Consider the following 13,083-nt stretch of genomic DNA (forward strand, 5'->3'; position numbering starts at 1 on the left):
TATAATTTTAAAACGGTGGAATTAAAAGTTTTCCTTCAGAAATAATTATACTAATTTATTTTTCTAAATAAGGTTTTGACATTTTTTTGATAGCTATTTGTTTGTATATCAAGAATGGTGGCAAATTGAGGAGATGCCACAAGCTCAGGGAGCACCCTCCCTGACTAGCAAAATTTCTATATATGCCCCTATCCATAGTTACTTATGACATTATTATATAAAAATTTGGTTCAAAAGCTGTTTCTTTTAACATACAGTTTAAAATATGGTAAGTACCATAAAGTTTAAAATTTTAAAGTATGGTAAAAACAATGTGCTTAATTCCTTATTATAATATAAGAAATTCAAAATTTGTTTTACATCTATCATTATTTTAAATAGAACTGTCTCTCTATGAATTTTCACAGTTTGAAACAGAAATTATTTTGCATGAAAGAAAAAAATTACATACTGCGGGGAGATCCATAAGTTTCTGGAGCTGAATTCCTTCTCCAGGACCCATATGGGAAACATGATTAAAATTTGTGGGAGCAGAAATCATGCGAGATCTTCTCTCAGTTGTATTACTGAAATTGCAGATAGAATAAATGATATAAAAATATACAGTCACAAATCTGAAGTTAATTACTAGTTCTTTTTAAGACTACCTGTCTTAAAAAAAGGCTTTCTTAGTTTTGTTTACATTTCCCTTTTCTAATTTTTACACTAATATATGAACTATGTATACACGCATAGCTAACCAAATCATCTTTAGCAATTATTTAATCAGAAGTCACTGAATATAAAACTGTTATGTATATATTGACTTCTGATTAAATAATTGTTTTATAACAGTTAACACACACATCTGGAAACTTGGATATCTTTTCAGATGCATAACTTGAAAACTCATGAGTTATGGTGTAAAATATAAGGTATGTCTACAAAAATTTAGAAAATGGTATCAATGACTTTATCGTTAAAGCTAGCTATCAGCTTAATTTGCCAAATAATGCCTTTTTAAAATGGAAAGATGAACACCTTCAGCAAATTAAAACTAAAATTATCAAAGTTTAAAAGTCACTTAAATTGGTTTTAACTTCTTTCAAATATCAAAAATTTAAAACCATAATTTACCATCACCAAACTTCATAAAGCAAATAATAAATTTAGCATTATTTGTAAAATATTCTACAACACAATCATTGGCAAAGAATTTCATAACGCTAATACTTACCAGCTAGCAAATACTACAGAAATCTCTGTAATTAATAGAATTAAAGCATTCCATAAAAAACTCAAAATCTGTATAAATCCAAGGTACAATAGATTTATTAACCTTTATACTCTCCCCAAATTCCATAAAACACCACTTAAATTCAGATTCATTGCAAATGGCACCATATTAATTAGCAATTTGAATCATTTTAACTCAAACTTACTAGACAGCTATTTCAGTCTTGATTCTTACTTGAGAAAAAGATGAAACACTTTTGCATCCATTAATTATTGTTAATTGATCAGAAGTTAGTTTGTTCCCCTTGAAAAGTCAAGTAATTTCCAGTTAATGATGATAATTACTTAGTTTGTTGGTTGCACTTAGCTTGTAGCTTTTAATTATTACAATTTTATTATTCCATTTTAATAATTCCTTTTTTAATATGCTGAGTAAATTCATTTCAAGAGAATCCTAAATACTTTTTTCAAGGAGATAATATATCCAATAATTTACTAGAAAATAAATTATTATTTTATTACTTTGCAGCTTTAGCCCAAGTATCAGACAATTTGTTACTAATAATTATTTTATTTACTTATATATATAAGTTATTCATTAATATGTATATATATTAATGAATGATTTCTATGTCACAGTTTATATAGAGAGATATATATATATGGTAAAAAGATATAAAACTGAAGATTACTAACTTTACTTCTGATCCCTGATTTTAATTTGGCTATGTCCCCCTACCTGGAATTTAAAGTGTGTCATGTGAAAATTAATCCATTTCATGTTTATGCAATCATGCTGTAGATTAGCAGCTCTTGTCCAAGTGGATTAAAGGAACGTTTGACTATAAATACCATTACCAGCATTGCGGATCCCCCCCCCCGTTTTTTTTTTTACTTTGCCTTGCTTCTGGTTGCTATTGTAGCTTCCCAACCCATTATCCTCTTTTGTCTAAAAAAGATATAAGTTGTACAAATTGCTGCAGTGAATATCGTATCAAAAATAAAAATATGTGATTGAAATTGTGTCTCTGGAAGTGCTTTGTCAGAAATAAAATTATGTTAAATTCACCCACATCTATCTGTGAATGTCATCCTTGTATCTACCCATTAAAGTCTCTTCAAGTATTTACAAGTATGATGCAGATAAACATCTCATAATTAACAGTTACCTATCCAATCATCATCATTACAATAAGTCAGACAATTAGAATGTTAATACGCAGCACATTTACTGTCATTAGTCATGTTCCTTTTCACCTGTGCAGGATTGAAAATTTTCTTGAAGTATACGCTAGAAAATTATCTCCACTTTTACTTTTCCATAATCACATTTACATTACAAATTGATATTTTTTCTTACTGTATTGTATTTAAAAAATGTTACACTGTTTTATGAAGATATCAGTCGAAAATTTTATGGTAACTTGAATTTTACTAGTTTGATTTCATAAAGTAAGATCTTAAATATTTTTAGGAAGGTTTATTAAAATTACTATATTAATAATTAGAAATTTGGATTACTGTTTAAAAAATCTGAATTATTTTAAGAGTTTGGAATTATTTTGAGAATGAAATAAATATGAATATAAATAATAATGAAATAATTTCAAATATTAGTATAGAAAAATGCAATACAAATTTTTCTTTTGAGCTTCATTCTTCACATTTTCTATATGAAATTAGAAAAAGAAAAAAAAAAAAAAAAAAAAAAAAAAAAAAAAGTATCATTAAATGTACCGTATTGAATTTTCTGAAAAAGAAATTTTGTTTGTTTACATCTAAAATTAGCACAAGATTACAGACATTCGTGAATGAAGCTGTAGTAGATTATTAGAATTCTATTATATAAGAAAAAGAAGTATAAAAGTGTAATAAAATTCCTTTGTCTCTTAAACTATAAGAGAAATTTTAAAAATAAATAAATAAATAAATAAGACAAAGAAAGAGGTCTCCTTTTTTTTCTGTTAACTTAGAATACTTTTAACAGTTTTTTAGATTTTTTAAAAATCTTTCTTTTTAGAAAAGTTCTCAGTTCTAGAATTTACTACCTGCTCAAAAATGCTATTCAGTTATTATTATTATTTTTTTTTTGGTTTATTTGTTTTGTTTTTGCTTCTCTTTCCTTACGTTTTTATTATTTTAATAAACAAACTGGTTATAATTCTATTATACAGAAACAAGATGCTGGGATGATACATTAAAATATTAAACTTAAAATAATTTTTCATAGAACCTGCACAAAATCTAACAAATATGAGCTGATATCGTTAAATGAACAGAAAGTATTTTCCGGATCGTTATGTTTTTGTTTATACCAATACTGACTGATATTATTTCTATTTCCACAAGCACTGAAGAAATAGGTATTATGAAACCATCTTTTTTGTTTCATAAATTCATAATTCGTTACGTTTGATGAGTTTGAATTCTTTTCAAAAATCATTACTGTATATGCATTTTTGCCCCTTTAGTATATTCAATTTATGACCACAAAGTAATGAAAACTATAAAATACAAGCTTAAAATATAGTAAGTGACAAACATTATGACAAACAGCATATTAACAGAAGAGAAATTAATGCTATAAACCAGATGTTTCATCTAAAATGTAAAAATGTTGGTAACAAATACCAGTTTATCTCAAGCATAACATCTCTCTATAGAAGTGATAACTTACCATTGATGCAAATTAGTTCATTGGTAATATTAACCGATATTTAAGTATATTTTAAAATATATGTACAATAATTGATAAAACACAGATTTTTAATGCAATGACAAAACAGATGATGCCCATTATGTCCTGATCAAAATGGATTGTGTAGTTAGTCTATTTGCAATTTTTTTTACTCAATAAATACTTTAGCATCTAACCTCAATAACATAGCCATCTAGACTTAAAATTTTAAATATTACAACAACAACATAAGAAAAAGAAAAGATTACCCTTTCCCAGTTTTTGCTTTCTCAGGTTCACGAACAGAGAACCTTCTTCTTGTTCTGGATAACACTGTTTTTCCTGACCTTTCTTTAACATGATGAATGGTAACTTCAGGCACCCGAATTTGATTTTCACGATGTTGGACGTTGTGCAAATAAACCAGGTGGGGAAGTTCTGTTGCCAGTGTCAGGCACAGCATTCCAGAAGTGGAAAGTGGTTTGGTCTAAAATTGCATATTTATATCTGTATTATTTTAGACTATATTATTATTTTAGTCTACATGGATATTAAATTTAACAAAATGCAATAAAATTTAAAAAGTGGGAAATACTTGTTTATTTGTTGTTTATGAACAGCCACTAAAAGTGTTGAAACCAAAAAACAAAAAGCTAAGCTTCCAAAAAGTACATTTTGGAATACATTGCATTGTTTATATTTAAAAGTAATGAATAAAATATCTAGATGTTCTCTTTATAATTAAAATACCTGAGTATGATGTATAAATATACTGCATATTACAAAATTGAAAACTGATATTTGTGCATATTATAAAACTGCAACCTATTATTTGTACATATTATAAAACTGTAATACATTAACCTTGCTATGCACACATAGCCACCCATGAATGGACACACATCGTATAGAGTAAAGCACTATTTATACATTTATCATTTACACATCTTTTACACTGATGCACCTTCGTCCAGATTTCTTCCTTTTCATATTAACAGTAAAACATTTACGTCAATCAGATGGTATAGTTGCTAGGGGAGACTACTGCGGTACTGAAGGGCAGAGAGGACATGGATGTTTGTAAATGTATAGTGTCTGTGCGGCATGGGGGCACTCTAAATATGTGGCATGCTAAAAGCCCGTGGTTTCATAAAAATTGATTTATATGTTTCCGTCTCCTGGTCCATTTGAGATCAAAAACCATAAAAAGATTTCATCAAATTTTTATTAAAGACTTTAAAATTCATATAAAACCGAAAACTTGATTCTCAAATGTACCAGAATTTTCCCTACACATTTTCAAAACACTTAAAAAAAAGAATAAAACATTCCATAGTGCCAAATTAAAGAAAGTGGAGTTCAAACTGCTCTAGAGAAGCCAAAATTTTGTAGTTCTTGGAAAAAGTATGTGACAAGGTTCAAACTGCTCTAGAGAAGCCAAAATTTTGTAGTTCTTGGAAAAGGTATGTGACAAGGTTCAAACTGTCCAATAGTAGAAGTATTTGAACATGTGCTCAAAATGTCCTACCCTGTAATATTTTGTGTGCGGGGGTGTCAATGGTCGGGTGTAGTCTGTAAAATTATTACCGACAACGAGGAGTTGATCGTCAACTGAAAATAAAGGCATAAGAAACTTCTAAAAGAAGCTGCTCTCTGTAAAATTATATATATATATATATATATATATATATATATACACACACACATATATATATATTACCTTTTATTTAACAAACATTCTCTATTCATAAAAAGCAAATTTAAAGTTAATTAAATTTTAAACGAAATTGAATTACAAATAACTGATTAATTTTTGCTGCAACTAATCTACATTATCACTTAAATTGTTTCAAAAGACTATAGTAAAGTTAAATTTAATTTAAATAATTCTCATTGTTGCAAGGAATGAAATTTGAATTTAACAAACATTCTCTATTTGTAAAAAGCAAATTTAACCCTTTGAAGCATGCTATATTATTTTTATAATTTTTTTAAACTAAAAACTCTAGAAATTGAATACTATGATTCAAGAGACAATTAATATATGTATTTAAAAAAATCTACTCTTGCCCATTGCTCTGTGGATAGTGGTTGCGCTGTGAAACCAACGCGCGTCTAGGACTTTGAAACTTACTGAGCTAGTAGGAAACAAAAGTTACCTCTTTCATTGAGAAATTTCCAATAAATGACGAAATTTACGAATATTAAAAAAAAAAATATGTAAGAATTGCATTATATGCAAATTTTTTACATTATTTTACAAAGTAAATTGTCAGAAAAATTAAAAAATAAACATTTATGTAATTTTTTTATAGCAGTGAAAATATAAGTATCTACATAATAAGTGTTCGTGCCTTATGTAAATTTTGATTTGTTCTCTGCAAAAGGGTGCCTGTTAGCGCCGAACTACTCGTATATCTATTGTATGAACTTGTTCTTCTCACAGCCAATAAACGCAATAACGAACATTTGCGTCTACTTTCCATCCACTAACATAGTTCTTAGCAGCCGGAGTAACATGGTCCATCGTAAGCTTTGGATGGTGGTAAGCTTTGGTCAGCACAATTGTTTGGATGATGTGTCAAGACATTTTTAACATTCTGATATAGAAGTATATTTTGTACAAAGAAAACTGATTTATTTTGGTCTGGATTGTGAGAATAGCAGCTGGAATATGGAGTCGATTTTAAAGCAAAAGCGAATTATCAAGGGTAAGTTGACTCGTTTAATTTCACAAGTAAATAGTTTACAAAATCAAGAAAATACTTTTTCTGCCATTGAAGTGTACGAAAATGATGTTGGTGCATTGAGTGTTGAAGTGAACTGTTTAAACGATAACATTCTTGGTACTTGTTCTGATGCAGATTTTAAAAAGTATGAAATAGAAATGGTTGAACTGTTTTCTAAATTGGATGTATTAAAAATTACTTTAAAGGAAGAATCGAGAAAACTTAGTAATTCAGGCAAAAATATAATGAATGTTAATGCAAACGGCTTGAAACTTTCTCGCATAGAATTGCCAGTGTTTACTTCTAATTATGTTGATTGGATATCATTTAGGGATTTATTTCTCACCAGTGTTGGAAATAATAATACATTAAGTGACAGTCAAAAATTGCAATACCTTAAGCTTTCTGTGAAAGTTGAAGCTGCTGTTTTACTACAATCAGTTAAAATTTCAAATGCGAATTATGAAAAGGCATGGTAAGCACTTACTGAACGTTATGAAAACGAAATAGAAATAAAAAATGCAACGTTAAATAAATTAACTTTCACAGCCTGTTCTAAAACATGAATCAGCTTCAGGTTTGCCGAGATTAATTGATACAACACAATAGTGTATTGATACATTAAAAATCCTTAAACAGCCAGTAGAGCATTGGGATGCTATGATTATTTTTCTGCTAAAAGGAAAACTTGATCATGAAACACTAAAAGCAGACAATAGAGCATACGAGCAAAAAAATTTCTGCTTTCACTGAATTTGTTTTATTTTAAACAGAGTGAATGCTATTGCCTCTTTGGCAAAGTGCCAGAGGGAGAAGGCAGTTTTGCCTTCTGAACTTAAAACTCGCAGTTCAGATAGTAGACACGCTTTTTCGTCCCAACTTGTGGCTAATGTGTGCGTTCATTGTCAGAGTAATTCTCATTCTCAGTTTTTAGAACTCCCTATCAAAGAAATATGGGATATTATTATTAAAAGGAATAAATTATGTGTTAATTGTTTGAAAGATAGTAAAACGCATCCCATTTTTAAATGTCATGTAGGCACGTGTAAATCTTGTTCAGAGCCACATAATACAGTGCTATGTTTAAAAAATTCAAATGATGAAAAATGTCATATACCCATGGAATATGGAACTTCTGCTATTAGTATCAATAACGCCACACTGCCTGTCACACAAGCAGTTTTATTGCCTACTGTGGTTGTTTATGTTAAAGACATTAATGGCAATTTACAAAAATGCAGGATGCTAATTGATTCAGGTAGCCAGGTCTCATTTATTCGGGAGCACTGTGTAAATTTATTGCAGCTAAAGCGTACTAGTGCAAACGTAAGTGTGAATGGCCTGAGCTCGAAAAAATTGGAAAGGTTTCAGGTGCAGTTCAATTACAAGTAATATCTCCATTTTATAAAAACTCAGGCATTTCAGTTAATACATTAATTATACCCAAGATCACATGTGACCTTCCTCAATATCAAGTTGATAGGTCTGTTTTGACATCCTTCAAACACTTGTGGTTGGCAGATACAAATTGCTTCCAGCCTGGCCCAATAGATATTCATTTAGACACAGATGTATTTGGTGAGATAATGCTTCATGGACATTTAACTGTTCCGGGTCATTCGTTAACAGCCTTGGAATCAATATTTGGTTGGGTCATTATAGGCAAGACTAAAAGTGTATCACAGATAATTATATCTAATCATGCTATTTGTACCAATGTTCAGTTCCAGCTCGAAAAGTTTTAGAAATTAGAGGAAGTTTCAGAAATAAACCCTTACACATAGGAAGAAATTGAGTGTGAAAATCATTTCAAGCAGAATTTTTTTCATGACTCAACAAGTAGATTTGTTGTTAAGTTTCCATTTTGTAAATCTAGCAATAAACTTGGGTCATCTAGGGATGTTGCTGTACATCATTTACAAAGCACTGAATGTCAATTTATTAAGAATAAATCTCTTTACAGTCAATATCACAAATTTATGGAGGACTATCAACAACTTGGTCATATGGAATTGATTCCAGAAAATGAAATTGATGTTCCAGCTAATTCTAGTTTTTACCTTCCCACCATTCAGTTTCGGATAAAAATGGTGATAAATTTCGAGTTGTATTTGATGGTTCTGCAAAATCTTCTGGCGGTATTTCTCTTAATGAGAAATTGATGGTTGGTCCACAGTTACAGACTGATCTGACAACATTAATTATTCATTTCAGAATTCACAGAATAGCTATAACTGCAGACATAGAGAAAATGTACAGACAAATTATACTATAAGATGCAGACTTTCAAAGAATAGTTTGCCGCAATTCACCTTATAAACCAATTCAAGATTTTTTGATTAACTAGGATTTTTTACAGTACTGCATCAGCACCGTACCTTGTGGTAAAATGTTTACAGCAGTTAGCAATACATGAAGCAACTAATTTTCCTTTGGCTTCCAAGACGGATCTTAGGGACTTGTACGTTGATGATTTGATGTCCAGAGTCAGTTCAGTTACTGAAGCTATAGAATTACAAGTGCAATTGAATCAGATGTTGTCACATGCAGGATTTGTTTTAAGAAAATGAGCTTCTAACAGCAAAGAAGTCTTGAATTCAATTAATCCAGATTTGTGCTTATCAAATGTTTCTTTAAACATAGACAATGATGATACGTTAGGTATCCTGTGGCACCCAGCTTCAGATATGTTTTTATTCAAAGTCAATTCATCATATCCTGAGGTTTTAACAAAACAAACACTACTTTCAATAATTGCCAAGACCTTTGACCCTCTTAGATGGTTGGCACCGATCACGGTTCGGTATAAATTGATCATGCAAACATTGTGGAAACATCAGTTACAGTGGGATGAAAAGGTTCCTCCAGATATTGCATATAAATGGAAACAACTTACAGAAGATATGTTATTTATAAAAAGTATCAAAATATCATGATTCTTGTTGGTTGAATCAGATAACCAGTTTCAACTGCAAGGGTTTTGTGACGCCTCAGAGAAGGTGTATGCCGCTGTAATTTATTATCATTCTGTGTTAGATACTGGACAAATCAATGTTCAGCTGGTGATAGCCAAGACAAAAATTGCACCACTAAAAACCATATCACTTTCCCGATTGGAATTTTGTGAAGCATTCCTGTTGACTAAATTAATGGATTTCACCTGTAGAGTTTTAAATATTCCTATATCACAAGCTGTTGACTAAATTAATCGATTTCACCTGTAGAGCTTTAAATACTCCTATATCACAAGCTTATTTTCATACTGATTCCACTATTGTATTAGCCTGGATAGGATCTTGTGAAAGCCGATGGAAGACCTTCATTGTCAACAGAGTAGCAAAAGTCCAGACTTTATCTTCTCCTGCCCAGTGGCATCATGTGAGTGGAAATACTAATCCTGCTGATCTTGCAACTCGTGGTGTGTCATCATCAGCACTGGTTACTTCATTGTGACTACATGGTCCAGATTTATTGTATAATTTATTTCCTTTTCAGCCAACACTATCTGCACCACTACTGAATGCTTCTGTGCCAGAGCAAAGATGTGCTTTACAGTCAACAACTGCTGCCAGTCATTTGACAGATGCTCATGATTTATTTTATAAATATTCTTCTCTCACCAAACTTAAACGTGTTATAGCATTATGTCTGAGGTTTGTAAATAACTGTAGAAATTCAGAAGATCAGGTATAAAATCAACAAAATACCATTTAAAACGAGTAGTTGGTGAGGCGATTTTTAAAAACTAGTGAATTAGCTAAAGCTATGCATGTGTTAATAATTATATTAATGCAATATGTTGAATTTAAGAATGAAATTAAAACTTTAGGCAGAAATCAATCATTATCTTGTAGAAGCAAAATTTTATCTTTAAATCCATTTTTATATAATTCAGGTATCCTCAGAGTGGGCGGTCACTTGCGACATGCAAACCTTGCATATGGCTTTAGGAATCCAATTTTCCCATTGTTATACATTACCATGAAATACTTTTGCATGCAGATCCACAACTCATGCAATCTTGCATTCAAGAACAATATTGGATCATAAGTGGTAGAGCTGTTATCAGAGATTTAGTTAGGAAATGTATAAAGTGTTGCAAAATTAGAGCATCTGGTCAAAAATCAGTTGATGAGCGATTTGCCATCTAGCTGCGTTTCCCCTGCTCCTGCATTTTTGTGCTGTGGAGTAGATTATGCAGGTCCTTTTCAAATGAAAGGAAATAAGGGTTGTGGCTCTAGGTCATTCAAGGCATATATAGCTCTATTTGTTTGTTTTATGACAAGAGCTATTCACTTAAAATTAGTGACTGATCTTTCAGCAGATGCTTTTATTGCAGCTCTTAAGAGGTTCATTTCCTACAGAGGCAAAAACAGTGATATATATAGTGATTGCGGTTTCAATTTTGTTGGAGCAAAACACAAACTCATGGTATTTGAAAGGCTTGCTAGATCTGCAACTTATAATCAAAACGTTAGTAGATATTTGGTTGATAATGTCATTAAATGGTATCTAAATGTTCTAAAAGTATGTGTCCACAACATATGGGTGGAAGCTGGCATAAAATCAACAAAATACCATTTAAAATGAGTAGTTGGCGAGGTGATATTGACATATGAAGAATTTGAAACATTTCTCACACAAATAGAAGCTTGTCTTAACTCGCAACCTTTAACAAGTTTATCTAATGATCCAAATGACTTATCAGCATTGACGCCTGGTCATTTTCTTATTGGTAGATCATTAACAAGCATTCCTGAACCAAATTACATTGAAGTTTCCCATCTCACTAGATGGCAACATATTCAAAAAATGGTTCAGCAATTTTGGAAACATTGGCACAAAGAATATCTGTGTCGATTACAACAAAGACCAAAATGGCTTTTGCCAACTAAAAATCTTCAAGTTAATGATCTGTGTCTTATAAAAGAGGATAACTTACCTTCAACTAAATTGAAAATAGGTAGAATTACTCAGTTACATCCTGGTCTTGATAATATTGTAAGGATTGTGACTATTAAGACTTCAGATGGCAGGGTCAAAAGAAATATTACAAAATTGTGTCTATTACCAATTTGAGTTTTAATTCATGTATTATAAATTAAGATTTTAATATTCTATTGTGTTTTTTGAATTTGCTGAATTTTAACCAATGAATGTTGAAATAGTATTTCAAGGTGGGTGGCATGTTCACGCCTTATGCAAATTTTGATTTGTTCTCTGCAAGAGGGCGCCTGCGAGCGCTGAACTACCTGTATATCTATTGTACGAACTTGTTCTTCTCACAGCCAATAAACGCAATAACGAACGTTTGTGTCTACTTTTCATTCACTAACAATAAGAACGTTTGGATAAATGGATAAAAAACTCAGTAAAATAAGGATAAAAAAAATGTCACTGGTTATGTCCAGCATTATTTAGTTTCTTCTCATCTGCACATGAAATTTGTCGGTTTTTATGTTAATGGGGGGCAGGGCTTGGTCTTTTTGGCTTTGGTATGAATCATTCATTTCCCATTCATATTTATTTTATTCGTATTTCATCCCAAAATATTTTGAAAATATATTTTTAATTTAAATAATTGCAATTTCTATTTTTAAGTATACCAAAATATATTTACATTAAATTTAAACCACACAAAATAATTTATAAATTCACAATACTAGCTTGGGAAGCAAGTGTGTTAAGGTCAGAGAACAATCTCTGGAAAGGAAACACTTTTTCACTGGGCAGGTGCATGTATTGTTTAGCAATAAAATAACTCTGTGGTTTCAAAGCCCCTTATCTATATCCGGGTAAAAATAAACATTCCTATTTGAAAAGCAAGCAAATGCCATTGTGAAGAGTAATGGTTTCAAGGCGCAACTACCGCGCCTCTAGAGGATTGTGAGCATTGTGACACAATACTCTAGTGGCGCAGTGGTCGCGCCCTGAAACCACAAAGCAAATGCCATAAATATAGATTTTTTTATATATGCAGTTTAATTATTGCAATTTTTTATTGTTCACAATAGAAATCATGATGAGTGATAAATAACTTTTGAAATTTAAAGTTGTTTATATTAATAAAAGGAAGTTATTTTGTCTCATTGAAAAGGAATTTTAAAAGGCAGCTGATTTGAAGTATTAAGACTTAAAACATATATGATTCTGCAGTCATTTTGTGTTATTTAGAGGTAAAAGATCAGTAATCAATTGATTTTCACTCAAAAATTTCGGAAAGAAGAGGAAAAAAAATCGAAAATTGTTGGTTTCAGGGGACGACCATCACATGTCAAAGGGTTAAAGTTAATTAAATTAAAGAAATTCAATTAGAACTAAATTTATTATAATTATTTATTGTAATACTATTCCTTTTATTATTATACCTTTTATTATAATACTATTCTATAAATTTAATTTTTGCTTCCTGCTTTTGGTTTAAAAGTGCAAAGGGCAAACAGCAGTCTAGTTGAAGCATAC

At 30.6% G+C, this 13,083-nt stretch overlaps 1 protein-coding gene across 1 annotated transcript in view; it reads right to left on the reverse strand.

The window, feature by feature from the left end:
- The window catches only part of LOC118197739 (serine/threonine-protein kinase Genghis Khan-like), a 464,691-nt gene that overhangs the window by 20,552 nt on the left and 431,056 nt on the right, over positions 1-13,083 (reverse strand). The window contains exons 41-42 of the mRNA XM_085811939.1: positions 4,162-4,379; positions 452-566 (exon numbers count right to left, since the gene is read on the reverse strand). Of these exons, the coding sequence (XP_085668065.1) occupies positions 452-566; positions 4,162-4,379 (333 nt within the window). The remainder of the gene's footprint in view (positions 1-451; positions 567-4,161; positions 4,380-13,083) is intronic.

Source organism: Stegodyphus dumicola, chromosome 2 (genome assembly GCF_044657685.1).
Source record: "Stegodyphus dumicola isolate Sdum_Otavi_A_Nest chromosome 2, ASM4465768v1".
NCBI classification, from domain to species: domain Eukaryota; kingdom Metazoa; phylum Arthropoda; class Arachnida; order Araneae; family Eresidae; genus Stegodyphus; species Stegodyphus dumicola.